Raw genomic sequence first — 20022 nt, 5'->3', positions numbered from 1 at the left:
CCATCCTGGGTAGATCTCGGGTCTGCCTGCTCTCTAAGGCCCCGCCCCCCCCATCCCCATCCCCGAGATTCGGTTTGTGAGGGCCCAGGCATCTGACACCTTAAAAGCTCCTGGTAACTGTAGCCAACCTAGCGTGGCTCTTAGCCTGCTTTTCGGGACTCGCTGACTTGAATTACAGCTGAACACTCATAGGCAGGGAAGAGCAACCCCTGGATGGACGTCGTCAGCAAGACGGCCTCGTATTACTTCACTGGGTATTCAGGACCCTAATGCACGCATGCCTGAGAGAGCTAGACAGGTGTTCTTTGATCTTCTGAAAGTATTAGACCAAACTAAACAAATTAGAAGTGGATGGCGGCGTATCTTTGAGGTAGTCCTCTCTGAGTAGTCTTCTCACTCTGCATGTACTAAGTGTGACTCATCAGTAAGTCAAGGTTTTAGGTTCTTCTGGAAGAAAAGAGATGCTGCTTTTTAAAATATTGAAGAGCAGATCCATACACTTCAACAGAAAACCAGGCGTTGTGGAGTTGACTGTCCTCTTAAGATGTTGAAGAGCACAGCCAGGAAATATGCTGAAGTAGAGCACTTTCAAGCCGTCCCGGAGCGGGCTCACAGTCCTCTCAGGGTGCGGGGGCCTCTGCTGCAGCCAGCCCGGTGAGCGCAGCCCCGGCAGGAGACCTCTGCTGTGGGGACAGCCGTCTCCGTGGTACCGGTTTGCCAGGTTGTAATTGTTTTTTCTCTGGCAACACTTGGGGTAGATTCAGAAAAGAGAGGAAGGCCCTGGCGGGTTGGCTCAGTGGTAGAGCATCGGCCCAGAGTGTGGAAGTCCCAGGTTCAATTCCCGGCCAGGGCACACAGGAGAAGCGCCCATCTGCTTCCCCACCCCTCCCCCTCTCCTTCCTCTCTGTCTCTCTCTTCCCCTCCCGCAGCCAAGGATCCACTGGAGCAAAGTTTGCCCGGGCGCTGAGGATAGCTCCATGGCCTCTGCCTCAGGCGCTAGAATGGCTCTGGTTGAAAAGGAGCAACGCCCCAGAGGGGCAGAGCATCGCCCCCTGGTGGGCATGCCGGTGGATCCCAGTTAGGCGCAAGTGGGGGAGTCTGTCTGTCTGCCTCCCCGCTTCTAAATTCAGAAAAATACACACACAGACACACACACAAAACAAAACAAAGAAAAGAGAGGAAGGTCGGGTTCATTCACGGTTACAGTTTTGTCAGCTAGGTACCAAAAAGGATACTGTGGCCAGAAAAACCGTCAATGTGGAAACTTAGTCCAGGACTGTTGTACAAACTACATTCTTTTTTGGTAGAATGCTAGTGTTTTTCCAAAATTAGATTTTGGTACTTATGGCAGGAAAATATATTATGGATTCTGTATGATAAATAATGGGTTCTTTAGTACTTATTTGATTGCTTCTGTGTCCTTTGGTTTATTAATTTTGGTAAATTCTGGGGTACGTGCTATGTGTTGAAGGATACATCACTTTATATAAAATAGTAAAATTGATTATTGCCTGGCCTTGAATTAGATATAAATAATCGAGTCATCTTAGCTAGCTGCCCGGATTCTGTTAGCGGTACAACTGACTGTTTTCCCGCGCAGCGCAAGCCGGAGAGCCCGAGTACCTGGAGCAGCCGTCCAGAAGCGACTTCTCAAAGCACCTGAAAGAGGAAACCATTCGCGTGATCACCAAGGCGTCCCATGACCACGAAGACAAAGGTCCTGAAACGGTTCTGCAGTCGGTAAGAACTTTCCTTTCAGCCCTTTGACCGCAGCCCTGTTCGTGACCTTTCCCGGCCACGGGACGGAGAGCGGCCTGTTTGGGAGTCAGGACACATGGTGCCAACAGGAGGCTCGTCCCTCCGCGTGAACAGCGACTGGGGGCGTCACGGAACGCCCAGGCTGTCGTCTTCTCAGCTGTGATTTAAGCAGGGATTCTTTAAAAAAAAATGTTTCTGTCTTCCTGTTAGGGAATTTTGAACAGTTATAATCATAGACTAAATGGGTCATCTGATCAGGAACTTAAAAGGAGAACCGGACCATTTAGCGTTACAGGTTAACTCTTGCACACCATGGGCCTTAGGGGACCAGCCCATGAGCCGTAGAAAACCCACGTATGAATAACTTGATTCCTCAACAACTTGACTATGTAACGTATTATTATATAGCCTTACTGGTTATATACACAGTCAATTAAGACATATTTTGTATGTTACATATATGATATGCTGTATTCTTAAAATAAACTAAAGAAAATGCTATTAAGAAAATTATAAGAGAAAATACATCTACAGTATTTATTGAAAGAAACTCACATATAAGTGGGCCTGCACAGTTGAAATCCATGTTCGGCGGTCAGCTCTGCCCCTCACCCCTCCCTCCCTGTCTAATCTTACTACATGGGAGTAGTAGGGAATAAGGTATAATGTTCTTTGTTCCATGGAATGTGTCTAACAGTAAAGTGCCAGACACCCTAGGTTAGGGTGAATGTGATCTTACAATATGGTCTATACATATATTTTAATAGTGTCCTGTCCAAAGCTGCCATTCTAATTCTCCTGTTGGTAGTTCGCAGTTGTGTCTTTTTATAACAATAAATTGAACACATCGGTATTACACTATGTTTTCAATGAATATGATATTCAAGGAGATGTTATTTCAAGAATTTGGTATTATAAAGTCACTCGGTTGCCATAGTCTTATTTTATTAGTGAGCACAAGTAGCTCTGATGCAGGCTTCAATAGCTAGTTTTAGTATTTAAAGATTCCCCTTCTGGAGAACTAAAGAGAACAGGACATACAGTTTTTCAACACAATTATCTACTTAGTAAGTGAACTTAATTTAAACAGTAACCTGCCGCATGCACTTAGGTCTTTCATAGAAGACCTCAATAAACCAAACTGTCCAATTAATAGGGTATTGTGTTAATTAGGCTTTGATTATTTCATCAGAAATTACTTTTTTATTTCATTTTCTGTGAATAATTTTGACTATATATCATTTTACCACCAAAAAAAAACAACGATGTAGTAATATATATATATTTTTTTTAATTTGGATCTATCCAAATTTTGCAAGTGCTCTAAAGACTAAATGAGCTCGAGGTGAACCCGGACTAACCATAGAGCGCTTGCTGGGAGATGCGTCTCCGGTGGGCGGGCTGTCTCTTTCTGGGGGGAGGGGGGGACAGACAAGTAGGTACAAGGAAGAAATATTTTTGCCAGATATAAAACATTAATTTGCCAGGGCCTTTGCTCATTAGGCTTTTTATTTCTTAGAGCTGATAATTATGGTTAATAACTATCCTTGTAATTGGTATCAGAAAGCCAAAAAGTCATTACTTTTTAAATTTTTTTATTAATGTTTTATTATTATTTTTAGTCTGGTTCATCATGTGTTATTTAAATTTACAGAAATCAGCACTTAAATTTTGATTGCTTAGTTTATTAATGGGGGTGTCATCTCATACGCCAGCCCCCTGGGCTTCGCCCTGACTGGAGGAGGGGCTGCGACAGGCGGCGGGCGCGGACATTTTCCCGTCCGGCTTCCGGCTTCTATTCCGGACCAGCACCGCCGTCTGGGCCACTGTCGCCAGAAATCCTGCAGCCTCAGGGGTCGCACGCCAGGGCTGTCGGCAGCAGCCCACGTGCTCGGTCTCGTGGTCAGTGGCTTAACATGGCCAGCCCTGCTGGGCTTTCTCATTTACAGGTACACTTGAGAAATAAATGGCAGAGATGAAAAGAGTCTTCTGACTCTGGAATTAGATCGTCCTGACTTTTGAAAATTGGTTTTACTTCTTCCCAGCTATGCACACTTGAATAAGGTGCCTCATGTCCCTAAACCTCAATTTACTTTCACATAAAACGGAAGTGCTTGTGGGATTAATTCAGATCCTTTTTTCTGAAAATGCTTAAGTAGCTGTCAGCTTCCTTTTGTTTAAACCCTAACCAGTTTACAGATAGTACTTTTCAGCTCTAACCTTCATGCAAGCATTCCCTAAAAAGCTTAGAATCACAGAAATCAGAGAGATCTACTCTGCAAAGGATGCCCTTAAATTTAAATGAAATATTTTAGGACATTTGGAATATACAGCAAAGTAGACTCCAGGAAAGAGGCATGCATAATCCCACCATCCAGAGTCAAACACTGTGAATATGTTAGTATGTTTTCTTTCATTCTTATTCTTATATACAGGTTTGAAGTTGAGTTTCTACATATGGAATTCCATATCTTCACTTTCTTGATCACTTGACATTATAACAAACTGTTTTCCAATGCTATAAACTGTAAAAAAAAATATCTAATGGTTGAGTATTATTTCATCGTGTGATTAAATTGTTTACTTACCTATTTCCCCACTGTATAGTCAGTTCTACTTTTACATTATTCTAGGTAAGCTGCTAGAAATGAAACTTTTTTATATCTGAGGTTATTTCTTTAGTTTCTGCATAGTTGAATTACTGGTTAAAAGGTCTGAGAGTATGAGGGGGGCCGATGGGATGCAGACATGTGGCTTTCTAACCACCCTTTCACGAGAGCACTTTTTTAAAAAATCATACATTTAAGGGGTTTCAGGCAATCAATAAAAATCTTTGTCTTTTAATTACTTTTACAGCTTATTAACTGAGGAATCTGTTTTTACCCCGTTTCAAATTCAGCCTTTGTTAAGGTGTTTATACAGGAACCAATAGGCACTAAAAAAGATAAATGTACATCTACTTTACTTCAGTGAGCCCTGAAATTCTTTGTGAAAAATGTTACGGTACCGTAAGTACCTCAGCTTGAGAACAATACCACCGAGTTGTTACATGCACGCAAATACACTGCTACAGATAAAATAGGGATGTTTCAAAATGAAGATGAAGCAATAACATATCCCCTCATTTTTGTGAGCAGTGTACATCTACCCACATAATGAAGCGGTATTGTGCTGTTGACCGTCTTCTGTGGTAACTGGAAAGGTTTATAAAACATTGATTTCCCCCCAAAGGGAATGTGTTGTTTTATCTAGGATCAGTATTCTCAGACATACATTTCCCAGTTGTCGCATGCCTTCCATTTTTATTTTCTCTTCGTAAAGCGGTATTGTCTCTCTTAAGAAATTTTTCACCAGAGACCAGACAAATTTCAAATTTAGTTGCTTGTATTCATTCTTGTGAATGGAGATCTAGGACAATTATTGCTCTCTGACATGCTAGAAGAATTTAATATCCTAAAGTAAATGTTATGGGCCAAGCCTATTTCCAGAGGATATTTGTGATGGTGATATCAGGTTAGAATGATTAAAATGTAAGCAATTTAAAGTAACAGAAGAGTATAATATGGAGTAAGACTGGTAATGCCTGTCATTTATAGAACAGTGATTATGTACCAGGTACTGGGTTACCTGGATTTCATCTCGTGATCATGACAAACGTGCTAGTTAATTATTTTCTCTTGAAAAACTGAGGACTCAAATGAAGTGAGGAAACCTTTCTTAAAAATATTAGTTAGAAATATCTTTCTTTTAAAGGGCGCAGTGCCAGTCTTGGCCATTTTATTTTATTGTTTAATTCAGTTCTTTCTGTGTATATACTTCTGGAAAGTCAGAATGTGTCTATATCCCTGAAATGCACCGATTTTTAAAATTGAAATAAAACCCATTAATTTATATTTAATTAAAGTTTTCTATTTTACATCAAAACTAAAACTTATCTTTGCATACGAAAACGTTTGTGGTGCAATTTGAAATTACTAGGTACTTTTGAAATTTGTTTATAAGTAAATAGTGAATGTCCTAGTTATTAATCGACTCAGTTAAAATAAGATCTGAATAGTATTTTGAATGATCTGTATCAGTGTTTTTGAGTGGATTTTTCTGGATTTAATGCTGCCATCCACTCTATTGGTGTGGATTAGTGAAATTTATAGAATTGGTTAAAGAAAAAGAAATCTGAAGTGCTTCAAATGCTATCACTTTCATCAGCTTTTTCAAAACTAATTCATTGGGCACTTATGATGTATTTTTTGGTACTGGGTCTCAGACAGTCACGGGGTAAGTTAAGCATGATAGGGTGTGGATAGTAAGTGCGTATGTGGTAGGTTATTAGGAAAGATAAACAGGGAACAGCGTAAGGAGACCTGCAAACTCACCTGGTTCCCATTGAGTCGGTAAAAAAAAATAAAATCTTCAGCTATGAAGACAGCAATAGGAAATACAATTCTACTGTTTATCATTTTTAAGGACTTAGAGTCCAGGATGCTTTGGGGGGGGGGGAAATAATGAAAATTTAATTTAGCGTTTTGAGAGGTAAAACGAAACTTGGAGTTTCTGTATTCTCACTTGGTGAAGGCGTTTGCTTCTCATACTCAGCTTTAGGTAGTTTTATGTTGTGCTAAGTAAACGCAAGTGTTTTTAAAGACTCGGGAATCTGTGTACTTGAACTGGGTATTTCCATTGTTCTCTTTTTTCTAACGTTCCCACTGACGGTTTTCTTCTGCAGAGCCCGGAAGGTGCAGCAAGCCACGCCCCTTCCCAGCAGCAAGTTGTAGAGGTGGCGGTCCCTCACGTAGGGAAGTTTGTGATTGAGTCCAAGGAGGGGGGTTATGACGACGAGGTACCTCTGTCCCCGTGCGCTGCGCTGCCGTGGAGTGCGAGGCCTGTGGGCATGCATGCGCCCTCACCCTTGTGTCTGTTGCTGGTAACACACGGCTTTGCCACCCGTGGTCTGGACTTACCTCACCCCCTGCTCACAGAACTCGGCGTTTCCCAGAGCAATCTAAGCAGAAAGCTTCTGGAAGTTTTCAACATCGTCATTTCATGTTTCCAGTGTGAATTCGTTTATGCAGACGTCGTAGGATTGGTTTACTCTTGGGTTGCTAGGTTACAATAAGTTTTCTTTAATTAAAGAGCAAAGATCTTGAGCATTTAAAAGTAATTTTTATTTTCCTTTCCTTTGTACTTGAACCGCTTATTACAATACCTTGTCCACCATGCCCTGCGGAAGGACGCACATCCTGATTGCAGATAGTTGATATTTTTGTGTCTGCAGCCTCCGCATGACTGTGACTTGAACGATTCGTCAGCACTGCTGACGGCCTGCCAATGTTTTATACACGGGGGCCCCATCTTCTCCTCCTCTACCTTGTCGCTGCTAACTCAGTCTCCTTCGTGCTCTAACATCTTCTCCTCCTCTACCTTGTCACTGTTAACTCAGTCTCCTTAGTGCTCTAACATCTCCTCCTCCTCTACCTTGTCGCTGTTAACTCAGTCTCCTTAGTGCTCTAACATCTTCTCCTCTACCTTGTCGCTGTTAACTCAGTCTCCTTAGTGCTCTAACATCTTCTCCTCCTCTACCTGTCACTGTTAACTCAGTCTCCTTAGTGTTCTAACATCTTCTCCTCCTCTACCTGTCACTGTTAACTCAGTCTCCTTAGTGCTCTAACATCTTCTCCTCCTCTACCTTGTCACTGTTAACTCAGTCTCCTTAGTGCTCTAACATCTTCTCCTCCTCTACCTGTCACTGTTAACTCAGTCTCCTTAGTGCTCTAACATCTTCTCCTCTACCTTGTCGCTGCTAACTCAGTCTCCTTAGTGCTCTAACATCTTCTCCTCCTCTACCTGTCACTGTTAACTCAGTCTCCTTAGTGCTCTAACATCTTCTCCTCCTCTACCTTGTCGCTGTTAACTCAGTCTCCTTAGTGCTCTAACATCTTCTCCTCCTCTACCTTGTCACTGTTAACTCAGTCTCCTTAGTGCTCTAACATCTTCTCCTCCTCTACCTGTCACTGTTAACTCAGTCTCCTTAGTGTTCTAATCTTCTCCTCCTCTACCTTGTCACTGTTAACTCACGTCTCCTTAGTGTTCTAATCTTCTCCTCCTCTACCTTGTCACTGTTAACTCACGTCTCCTTAGTGCTCTAACATCTTCTCCTCCTCTACCTGTCACTGTTAACTCAGTCTCCTTAGTGCTCTAACATCTTCTCCTCCTCTACCTGTCACTGTTAACTCACGTCTCCTTAGTGCTCTAACATCTTCTCCTCCTCTACCTGTCACTGTTAACTCAGTCTCCTTAGTGCTCTAACATCTTCTCCTCCTCTACCTTGTCGCTGTTAACTCAGTCTCCTTAGTGCTCTAACATCTTCTCCTCCTCTACCTTGTCACTGTTAACTCACGTCTCCTTCGTGCTCTAACAGCAGGGAGGCGTTTCTGCTGCTCCTGACACATTTGGGGGGAGTCAGGTGAGAATGCACTGTTATCCTGCCCCCTCAAGTCCCCGCCCCCCACTTTTCTCAGGAGACTCTTCCACTTGGATACCTCCCATGTTTCCCTGGAGAGCCGGGAAAGCTTTCTCTGCATAACAAGAGAGACAGCCTCGGATTCTCTCATTTGTTTTTACTGGCAGAGATGAGAATTGAGTATAGACTCAGTTGTTTTTTCCAAGTAACTTTTTTCTAGACTTTGTACGGCCGGTAGTTGTGGCCGTCGTGGCCGTGCACATGCAGGTTCCCGTTGGATTTGGGCGGACAGTAAAGAAACAGTGGAGCCAGAGGATGGGGGGCCATTTTTTTATTCTAGTCTTGTACCGGCCGATGAGCAGACACACAGGGAAAAGCACTTCCCTTTCACTCAGAGCTCACAAAGCAACTGACGCATTCTCTGGTTCCACAACCAGGAGAATCTTCTCCGGTTCCTCCTAGAATCAAAGGCCCCACCAGTCTCAGCAGAGCTCGCAAAGCCCCTCACCTCTGGTTCCCCATCGCCTTCTCTCTGCACAAATTGCAAAAACATGGCTTGCTTCATTCTCCTTCCCCTTCTTCCTTTCAAACTTTTCTAGCACAAAAACCTCTCCTCCAGCACACATTAGCATAACAAGGGCCCTTCCCAAGCAGGAAGGTAATTTGCAGTTTCACAGATCACATGCCTGGCGCTGCCCACTACCATTTTTAATAAAAGTGAGCAAACAAAAATCAAAAATTTTACAAACTCATTTGCACAACACTTATTCCAAGGTTATGATTAAACTATTACGTAAGAGTTAAAGTGTCTTCATGACACTAACATCAGAGGTGTCATAAAGATGGTAATTTTACTGTACCCAATGTAAGAAAGCATGGCCATTGTGAGAGTAAGAAGGTTTGTGAGCTAGAAACGATTTTCTCAAGAACTTTATGTTATTGCAACTCCCCATATATGACCCAAAATAAATGCACTAAGTGAATGCAACTCCCCAAAATAAATGGTTCAGTGAGCCAGAGATAATGGATGCAGTTTCTTGACAACTCTAATATAGTAGCTTCAAAGTGCCTTGAGTTATTCCATTTTGCAGATACTTTAAAATGTAAACATCTAAAATGTAAGCTATTATGAAAACAAAGACTGTATACTTCAGTGTTTAGTACTGAATAGCAGTATGTTGTACCAGTTAACTATTTTAATACCATGTCGGTACTTGGAAAGTGTGGAAACTGGCACATATTTTTTAAGTGTATTTATTGATTTTAGATGGAGAGGAAGGGACAGACAGACAGAAACACTGATCTGTTCCTGTATGTGCACTGGCCACGATCAAACCCGCAACCTTCACATATTGTGTCAGTGCTCTAATCAACTGAGCAATCTGGCCAGGGCTGGAAACTTATATTTTTAATAAAAATGTTAATTTATTTATCAAGCACCTGAGTGCTTGTTTCAGGGTGAGCCTTCTGGCATTAAAAAAAAAAAATGGAACTGTGATTAATCCTGTAACACTGTCTTTCGCGCAAGTGCTTATGCTCCTGGCAGAACTGTGTTGTTTCTCTGACTCGTTGGAGGACTGTGTAACAGTGCTTGTGCCTTGGGACTAAGTCGTACAGATACGGGGCCGCTGTTCCGGGTGTTCGGGTGGTGGGGTTGGGCAGGGACGCCCAGCCAGTGGGCGGAGGTGGAGCCGAGACTGAGCTTGTGCCCACTGAGCTCCCCAAGCCTTGAAGAAGAGGCATCATTTTAAAATGAAAGGGTTGTTGCGATTTCTAAACGGTTCTCTTACTCAGAGAGCAGCACATTTTCTAATGTGTCAAGACGGGGTTAGCTTTTTTAAATTCTTTGGTTCAGAAGGATGCCTTTCTGCATTTTGCACAAAGGCACCGCACGAACTAGATGTGGCCCTGTATAGATGGTTTTGAAATACACTTACTTGCATATTGGATCACGTTTGCTATAAAAAATTCCACACTCGATTTATAAATAGCGAGAAACGGGCTTCTAACTTGCATGTAAACAAATTATTTTGGTTTTCTTTTTAAATTGTTTCGTGTTACTCATTCAAGAACTCTTTCAATCCCTTGTGGCAGATCATGATGACACCGAGCATGCAAGGTATAATCATGGCCATAGGTAAAGCCAGGAGTGTGTATGACAGGTGTGGTCCTGAAGCAGGGTTCTTTAAGGTACACTTACCATTTTCATTTCTTTCTTTTTTTTTTTTTAGATTTCTTTAAATGTTTTATTTCCATGAGTTAAATTTGAGTTTCTGTATAACTTCTCTTTCCCTGTTGTAGCCATGGTCACCTGATGTTCTGGGGTTTCTTTTGTACATGAATCTAGGGCTGACTATTACTTTCTTTTAAGTCAGGTAATTCATCAGAAACAAAGCATTTCCCCTGAGTTGCCCTCGCAGTGCACCTCTGATCTGTCAGCAGAAAGTGAAATTGTGTTTTTATTTGAAGGGAATGACGGGGATTGATGAGTAAAACCAGAAACTGAGTACCTCTCAGATAATCATTTCTTTTCCTCATTATAATACTATTAGTCAATCTTCATTTTTTTAAAAAAAATTTATGATGATACCAACTTGCTTCCTTTAGTGGCTTGTTTCTGAAATGGCTCATTCATGTTTCTGCTCATCTGTGTGTTCCCCATGGTCGGTGTTTGATATTCTTGTCATTCCAAGTTACGGAACCGGAGACCGTGAGTCTGAGCCTGATTCCACCCCCGCTCGGTCTTCCCCCTCCAAATCCAGACCTTTAGAGTGTTTTCATTACAATATTATTTGCTTTTACTTTAACCCTGAAAAATGAGAACACTGTATATTTTGTCACTGTATTTAAATTAACCAAAGATCTACCAGGATTTTTCTATTCCCGTCCCCTTGCCTGTATCTGTTTGTAAATGTATATAAAATATAACAGGGTTATTGAGGTCGAGTCACTACAGTAAGTATGTGCTTCCTTACTTGACATTAAAAATCTAAATTTCAATTTTTTTGTACTCTGCCATCATCAAACTCATTCTTCAAAAAGTGCACATTTTCAGTATTTCTTTCAATATATAGGACAAAACTACTTGTGCCTAGTAGTTATATCAATAAACACTTTTGAACTTGTTTGGATTCACATGACCAGCCATCCTGGTCTGCCTAAGTCTGGGGATTCCTAGTAGAGGGGTACTTTAGGTCTTAAACTGTAGAAATTTTGGCAAAATGGTCTCGGGATGAGTTGGCCCGGCGTGTGGAAGCCCCGGTTCAATTGCTGGTCGGGGCACACAGAAGCAACCATCTGCTTCTCCTCCCCTCCTCTGCCGCGCTCTCTTTCTCTCTCTCTCTCCCCTCCTCCTCCCTCTCCCTCTCTCTTCCCCTCCCACAGCCATGGCTCAATAGATTTGAGCACGTTGGCCCTGGATATTGAGCCTCCACCTCAGGGGCTAAAAATAGCTTGGTTGTGAGCATGGCCCCAGATGGGGGTTGCACGGTGGATCCCAGTCAGGGCACATTTGGGAGTCTGCCTCTCTAGCTCCCCCCTCTCACTCCAGCCAGCGATTAAGCCAGTTATAAATAATTTATGTGTTATATATGTTTGCTAATGCAAAAACCGGGTGATGAAAGTGTTCTGTGAACATACAATGTGAAAGAGCTAATAGGCAGGCAGATCTGGAAAAATAATGAGGAAAGACACTAAGTCCTGATCCCAGTTTGACTGTTTGTTAGGATTAGTTTTTTTTGACAACAGAAAAAATCCCCCCACCCTCAGAACAGGGGCTTAAAGACAGAAGTTTTTATCACACAAAAGCGAGATGCAGAGAAAGGCAGCACAGGACTGCAATGATGGCAGACAAAGGCCAGGAGGAGTAAGCGGACAGTGGTCTCAAAGTGCTAGTCCGGGAGTGTGCCAGGTGGGGGGGGGGGTCGGGATAATTATAACGCTGGCGTTAGTTTAACGTTTTTCATTTACTTTAGGATATCAGAATTTCTTTTATGTGTAATTTTTATATCTATGGAAAGTACCCTTGGGATTTCAGTGAGGTAATAACACTACTTAGTATTATGAAATTTTTTAGTATTTATTTCATTGCTTCCAAACTATTGTTTACAGTTGACATAACTTGATCGCTTTTTTAATTTTGAAGTGCTTATTATTACGCCTTTGTTTATTCAATAGACATACAAAACATCAGTGGGATGGAGAGACCCAAACAGACCCACCTATAAATGGTACCTGAAAGTGACAAGGATTGGATTTCAAATCAGTGTATAAAGGACGCATTAGTCAAGTTTTTAGGTTTGGACTATATGACTGTTTCTGTATTTGGAGAAAACAAAATCCCATATTTAGGAATTGAAACAAAAAGTAAATTCCTGAGGCCCTGGCCGGTTGGCTCAGCGGTAGAGCGTCGGCCTGGCGTGCGGGGGACCCGGATTCAATTCCCAGCCAGGGCACATAGGAGAAGTGCCCATTTGCTTCTCCACCCCTCACCCCCTCCTTCCTCTCTGTCTCTCTCTTCCCCTCCCGCAGCCAAGGCTCCATTGGAGCAAAGATGGCCCGGGCGCTGGGGATGGCTCCTTGGCCTCTGCCCCAGGCGCTAGAGTGGCTCTGGTCGCGGCACAGCGACACCCCGGAGGGGCAGAGCATCGCCCCCTGGTGGGCAGAGCATCGCCCCTGGTGGGCGTGCCGGGTGGATCCCGGTCGGGCGCATGCGGGAGTCTGTCTGACTGTTTCTCCCCGTTTCCAGCTTCAGAAAAATACAAAAAAAAAAAGTAAATTCCTGAAAATACTAGAATTGAAGATGTGGCGTAATTTTGGAAGTGTGCATATAGGCCCAGACCCATCAAGAAAATATTACTATATTTTATAAATTTTTAACATTCTATACAGTAAGACACTAAACACAGACTTAGAGATAAATGACCAACAAAACACAATTTTTAACTTCTAGATGAATCAAATTTCTTATCAGAGCAAATGCTCAATTTAAACAACAAACATTTTAATGAGAATGTCTAGTGCTTATTAAGTATACTGGTTTTTTAAAATCGATTCCTCTTATAAAAGTTTTAAATTCATAATTAAGAATTTTATTTGAAATTGTGTAAAATTAAGAATTTTTTTAATGCATCTATTTGAGATGCTAAACTGGTTGCTCTTTGATTTTTAATCTTGGAAATGTAAAGATATCAATATTGACTTAAAAAACAAAACTGCCTGGCCTGTGGCGGCGCAGTGGGTAATGCGTCGACCCGGAACACTGACATTGCAGGTTCGAAACCCCTGGCTTGCCCAGTCAAGGCACTTACAAGCAACAGCTGCTATGAGCTGATGCTTCCTGGACCTCCCCACCACCTCCTTTCTCTAAAATCATAAATTAAAATAAGAAAAAGTCATTGGAGGCCCTGGCCGGTTGGCTCAGCGGTAGAGCGTCGGCCTAGCGTGCGGAGGACCCGGGTTCGATTCCCGGCCAGGGCACATAGGAGAAGCGCCCATTTGCTTCTCCACCCCTCCGCCGCGCTTTCCTCTCTGTCTCTCTCTTCCCCTCCCACAGCCAAGGCTCCATTGGAGCAAAGATGGCCCGGGCGCTGGGCATGGCTCTGTGGCCTCTGCCTCAGGCGCTAGAGTGGCTCTGGTCGCAATATGGCGACGCCCAGGATGGGCAGAGCATCGCCCCCTGGGGGGCAGAGCACCGCCCCTGGTGGGCGTGCCGGGTGGATCCCGGTCGGGCGCATGCGGGAGTCTGACTGTCTCTCCCTGTTTCCAGCTTCAGAAAAATGAAAAAAAAAAAAAAAAAAAAAAGAAAAAGTCATTGGAAACACCATCTATTTCTTTTGTACACAAGGTAGTTGATCAAAATTGATTCTGGATATCGAGATCTGTGTTCACAGATAAACTGATACACAGTTTCTTTTTTATATTTGTCCTTTTTTGATGCTCAGATGAAGCTAGCCTTGTGCCGTTGTTAGGGAGCTGCCCCCTTCTTCCAGGCTTTGGAGCAGTTTAGACATGGCGGGACTCCTCCTGTCGTGGAGGACGTGACCCCGCAGGGCTCCGAGACGGTGTGGGCGGACTCCTGCACTGAGCACAGGCCTCGCGCAGTGCCCTCGGTTCTTCTGTTGTTTGCTCGTCTCTTCAGTGTGTCTGTCTCTTAGAGCAGTCCTGCTAGTGCGTATTTACCCAGGGGATATCTGAGAAATCAAGGTGTTCTAGCTTTTCACATAAAGTTACATATATCGTTCTTTTATAATTTTTAAAGCTTTTACATGTATTTTTGGTATGACCACCTCTCTAATTTCAGGTGTTGAGCTTCCTCCCATTTTTTTGGTCTTCCAGTTGGCTTTTTGGAAAGAAAAAGCCTTGACAATACCCGGCTGCCACATCATTTTATCTCTTCTAGTTTATTTTGGTTTATTTTCTGTCTCTACCTTCTTGAAATAAATGTTACTACTCTGTTTTGTTTCAGTTGGAATTTTTCTTTACCCGTCTGGCTGTGCCCTATCGATGGTGATATCTCACATTCCCAATTTTAATGTATTTATAATTGTGACTCTTTGGGCCCCAGATTTGTTTAAAACACTGCTTTTAAGCTCCTAAGGCATTTAGTTTGGGTGTCGCCTTTGGTTTTAATTCTGTGTGCATTGCGTTGTGGTCAAGGCTCCTGGCCTGCGTGATGCTGACCCCCTGAATGTGCCATGCGTCCTTAGCTCTCGGCACACGGCCAGCTTTTAAAAAACAGTTTGTAAACATTTTAAATATGTGTGTGTATATATGTACACATATATATGTAGTATTATATGTATAGGCACACACGCTCTCTGTATCCAACTAACATTTTAGATATAAATGCATTAAGACTTGGAGAACTATATGACTTACTGATTTTATGTCACAATTAGTAAATGATATACTAGCTTTCTGAATCTTAGTCTAGCCGATTTTTTCTTAGATCTTACTGTATCCAGAGTGTATATAGCATGTTGGTATATTTGGTATCATCTAATGCAGCGGTTCTCAACCTGTGGGTCGCGACCCCGGCGGGAGTCGAACGACCAAAACACGGGGGTCGCCTAAGGCAACCCACAGGTTGAGAACCGCTGATCTAATGTGTGTGTGTGTGTGTGTGTGTGTGTAGTTATAGCAAAATAAAGTCTGTAAGAAGTTATAAATTCAGAATGATTTTGTCATCTGATTTAGAAAAGTAAAAAATGTTAAGGAAGAATCATTTGAATCTTCAGAACCAAAGATTCAGAGGGACTTGAGCCAGCCCTCCTGGCGGAGTCGTCAGCAGTGGGTGGCAGTGGACAGGGAAGGTGTCGTGCGTGTGGAGAACTTGGGAGCAGAGGCATGTGTGCATCTGGGAGACGGCCCGGCCTGGGCGGCTGCGGGAGGTCCTGGTCCAAGAGGAGAGACAGGAAGTAAGAGGACACTGGCGATGCTGGGTGTGATTAGTAGGACCCTCTTACAGGACTGGTGAAGAAGTTAAAAAATTAAATGCAAAGCCATTCCACGCCTTTAATGACTGGTGTCACGTTTCATTCTGTAAATGTGGTGGTTTTATTGTCGTATCTGTGATAATGAACTTAAAGTATGGAGAGGACAGACTCGGTTCTGAGTGTCAAGGGTCCTGAGGCATTAATAAAATGAGGCAAATTTAGCAGCTCAGCAGTGTGAACTATTGATAGATCTGGTGCAGAGCTCTGTGAAATACATCAGCTTCGTGTATCTGTTGACAGTCTGACAGAAAAGATATGATTGCAGGATACTTGAAAAGCTAGAAAACGAAATTTTAAAAATGAGGAATGTGTGCTGATAGAAAGTGTTTTTGTGCAGGTGTGTGTTTAAAAAACTACCCTAGAGGCCTGACCAGGCAGTGGTGCAGTGGATAGAGCGTTGGACTGGTGATGCCGAGGACCCAGGTTCGAGACCCCAAGGTCGCCAGCTTGAGCGCAGGCTCAATTGGCTTTTGAGCAAAATAAAAAATGCTCACCAGGCCCTGGCCGGTTGGCTCAGTGGTAGTGCGTCAGCCTGGTGTGTGGGGGTCCCGGGTTCGATTTCCGGCCAGGGCACACAGGAGAGGCGCTCATCTGCTTCTCCACCCCTCCCCCTCTCCTTCCTCTCTGTCTCTCTCTTCCCCTCCCGCAGCCAAGGTTCCATTGGAGCAAAGATGGCCCGGGCGCTGGGAATGGCTCCTTGGCCTCTGCCCCAGGACTAGAGTGGCTCTGGTTGTGGCAGAGCAACGCCCCGGAGGGGCAGAGCATAGCCCCCTGGTGGGCATGCCAGGTGGATCCCGGTCGGGCGCATGCGGGAGTCTGACTGTCTCTCCCCGTTTCTAGCTTCAGAAAAATACAAAAAAAAAAAATGCTCACCAGCTTAGACCCAAGGTCGCTGGCTCAAGCAAGGGTTATTCGGTCTGCTGAAGGCCCGCGGTCAAGGCACATATGAGAAAGCAATCAATGAACAACTAAGGTGTCGCAACAAAAAACTGATGATCGATGCTTCTCATCTCTCTCTGTTCCTGTCTGTCCCTATCTATCCCTCTCTTTCTCTCTCTCTGTCCCTGTAAAGAAAAAATAATAATAATAAAGTGGTTAAAATGGTCAGTTTAAAAAAAGAAACTACCCTAGAAATCAAAACATACCTCTACTGGTTTAAACACCTGCAGGTTGTAAACTTGGCATTTACTTACGAAAATGTGGATAATCTTAAAGAAGTAAATATAATCTTATAGTAAAAGAAGATACATATACATATTCCAGCTCTCGAACAGAAATCTATTCAGTGTTTATAAAATAAGCTAGCCTCTATTCTGAAAGTAGGTAGGAACATGGATAACTATTTACTGTTATTTCTCTCTCCAAACCATAATATATACATTCTCACACACTCAGTGCGTACAGGTTTCTTGTATACAGCAGTGTTTGATATGTAACTGTATATTTCTACATGAGCAAATATTTAAACCATCTTCTCGTGTCTGGAAACATACTAATATTTATTTCCCATTATAATTAATCATAAATTATGAGGTGTTTCTTGCTATCAAGAGAAAGTAAGCACCAGCCTCAAGGTAATAATAGTGATAATATTTATTAATAAATAATTATACTAATAAAGTGCAAGTTTTTTGAAGCAGCAAAGAATTCATTCTGTGGCAACTGCAATCTCAGGGCTTGCATTTCATCCCTAATTTGTGGACTATTCAGCTAAAAGGGAGTTGTGGTGATATTATTAGAAATTCAAGAGCCAGCCATCTTCTTTCAGGAGAGCTGCATTTCAGTCCCAGAAAATCAGAAGCCACTCAGGCTGATGCTAGAAGCACAGGTTAGAGACACTGAGTATCTCATTCCAGGGATGCCTCTGAATAGACTTCGACCAGGCTTTCACAGGGTTTCCAAAATCACTTAGCATGGTCAGCTTAAGAGATATTGTGTATTTTACCACTGCTTTGTGTGGAGACAAAAAGAGCATTTATATAATGATTGGATAAGGAAGGGCATATATGGTCAGTTTTATTAGAAAGTTCTTTTAATCTATGGAACATAGAACAATATTCATGGATGTACTACCTTGTCTGTGATACTTTAGAAGGAAAAATACATATTTAAATGCAAGAATAATTAAAGTAAAAATATTGAAGGATTTAATTGTTATAATTAACCAAAACTGACATTTTGTTGCAATCTGTAGGCAATTAAGTTGGAGTACTCACGGTTGGTTAGATTGGCCCAAGAAGACACCCCACCAGAAACAGATTATCGTTTACATCATATAGCGGTCTACTTTATCCAGAACCAAGCACCAAAGAAAATCATAGAGAAGACATTGCTGGAACAATTTGGAGACAGAAACTTGAGTTTTGATGAAAGGTAACTGAAAAATGAAAACTATCTAATTCACATGCTCAAATTGTTCTTGTGTGTATAGCTCCTGGTGCATTTTTTGATTATTTATTTTACACATACACAAAGATGTTTCCATAAATACAGCATAAAATCTGACTTGACTTAATTGAAACAGTTGCCATTTGGCCCTGGCCAGTTGACTCAGCGGTAGAGCGTCAGCCTGGCGTGCGGGGGTCCCGGGTTCGATTCTCGTCCAGGGCACATAGGAGAAGCGCCCATCTGCTTCTCCACCCCTCCCCCTCTCCTTCCTCTCTGTCTCTCTTCCCCTCCTGCAGCCGAGGCTCCACTGGAGCAAAGATGGCCCGGGCGCTGGGGATGGCTCCTTGGCCTCTGCCTCAGGCACTAGAGTGGCTCTGGATGCAACAGAGCAACGCCCCAGATGGGCAGAGCATCGCCCCCTGGTGGGCATGCTGGGTGGATCCCGGTCGGGCGCATGCAGGAGTCTGTCTGACTGCCTCCCTGTTTCCAGCTTCGGAAAAATGAAAGAAAAAGAAAAAAGAGTTGCCATTTATAATTATAACCTTTAAAAGCTGGAACCCAGAATGATTCAGATCAGTTTAGTACATGCGAACCGAGCCAAACCACAGCATGGTACACAGAAGAGTATACCATTACCACTGTCTGGTGGGACTCAACCAGAGAAGAGAATTTCCCAGCCTTTACACTAGGAATATTTTGAGTCAGAAAATTGATTAAATTAATTTTGGTTTACCAAAAAATGTTCTCTCTTGGAAACTCCTATAAAACTATTTACTAATTGCTCAAGTTTTAAAGTTAATCTAGTTAGAATGAATACTGTTTTTTAAAAAAAGGTAGGTCTCAGTTACAGATCAAAGATTGAAGTATTGGAGATTATTTTAGAATACAGAAACATTCATGCTGTCTTGGAATTCATTGTGATCACATTCTAATTCTGAAATAAGTGACTATCCTTTTCTGACAGTTGCAAAAACACCAATGAAAGATATGGTTGGCAGAGCAGAATATAGAGAGAGACAACCTCGGGGGTTAATTCCTGCTCTCCACCAGGTGTCTGCTGTGACACTGAGGGGAAGTGAAACAGCAGCAGCTGTACTAGGTGTAGTGTGCGTGTCTTTTACTGTGTTACAGATGACTACAAGGAGCTCAGAAGCAGGACTGGTTCTGACCTGAGCCTTATTATTTACCTGCGAATGCACTGTGTTCCAGTGAATATATGCTATTGAATTGGGGGAAGAGATTTATGGAATAATCACTTTCTTTTACAATTATATGTCCTAGGGACTGCAAGTAGCTAATTTGTTTAATAACCTAACTTCTGTTGTGCCTGAAAGACAGAGTAAGAGGCATATAATAACTAAATATATTTTGTGGGGATTTCTGATTCTGATCATAAAATTTACTGGAATGTCCTAATTCTTACCTGAAATGATAGGCACATTTTCAGTGCCTTCCTACTATTTGCAAATAATGCCATTTGGGGGAAAATAAAATGTAATGTCTCTTGAGCTTGCTAAATAAATAGAAATTATTTTTGAAAGCACATTTTTTTAACCTATGCAATCTTTATTATTATTTAAAAACTATATATAAAAATAACATGGTAAATTTAACTTAGAATTATTGATGCTATCTTTTTTATATACTTTGTAACCATCCAATATTGGTCCCAAGAACACATCTTCCTTAAAGTTATTTGGGAGTTGTTTCGTCAGGGACAGTGGGTTTCATTTTCATATGTGTTGAGTAGTTTAATATTGTATAACACACTTTGCAGGTTTTAGGGATTTTGCTTTTGATTTGGGAATATATTTCTTCTATTTAAAGGTGTCATAACATAATGAAAGTGGCTCAAGCCAAACTTGAAATGATCAAGCCTGAAGAAGTGAACCTGGAGGAGTATGAGGTAATGAGCTTTATGAG

The 20022-nt window shown here is 42.3% G+C and overlaps 1 protein-coding gene across 5 annotated transcripts in view; it reads left to right on the top strand.

Moving 5' to 3' along the window:
• The window catches only part of USP25 (ubiquitin specific peptidase 25), a 122129-nt gene that overhangs the window by 96372 nt on the left and 5735 nt on the right, over positions 1–20022 (top strand). For 4 of the 5 annotated variants that reach the window (XM_066241916.1, XM_066241918.1, XM_066241919.1 and 1 more), the window contains exons 18-22: positions 1601–1740; positions 6482–6595; positions 10310–10405; positions 17906–18084; positions 19927–20005. In XM_066241916.1, coding sequence (XP_066098013.1) covers positions 1601–1740; positions 6482–6595; positions 10310–10405; positions 17906–18084; positions 19927–20005 — 608 coding nt within the window. The remainder of the gene's footprint in view (positions 1–1600; positions 1741–6481; positions 6596–10309; positions 10406–17905; positions 18085–19926; positions 20006–20022) is intronic. The other variant, XM_066241917.1, reaches the window with a different exon arrangement.

This window comes from Saccopteryx bilineata, chromosome 8 (genome assembly GCF_036850765.1).
Source record: "Saccopteryx bilineata isolate mSacBil1 chromosome 8, mSacBil1_pri_phased_curated, whole genome shotgun sequence".
Classification (NCBI taxonomy): domain Eukaryota; kingdom Metazoa; phylum Chordata; class Mammalia; order Chiroptera; family Emballonuridae; genus Saccopteryx; species Saccopteryx bilineata.
This window is presented reverse-complemented; position numbering and strand designations above follow the sequence as displayed.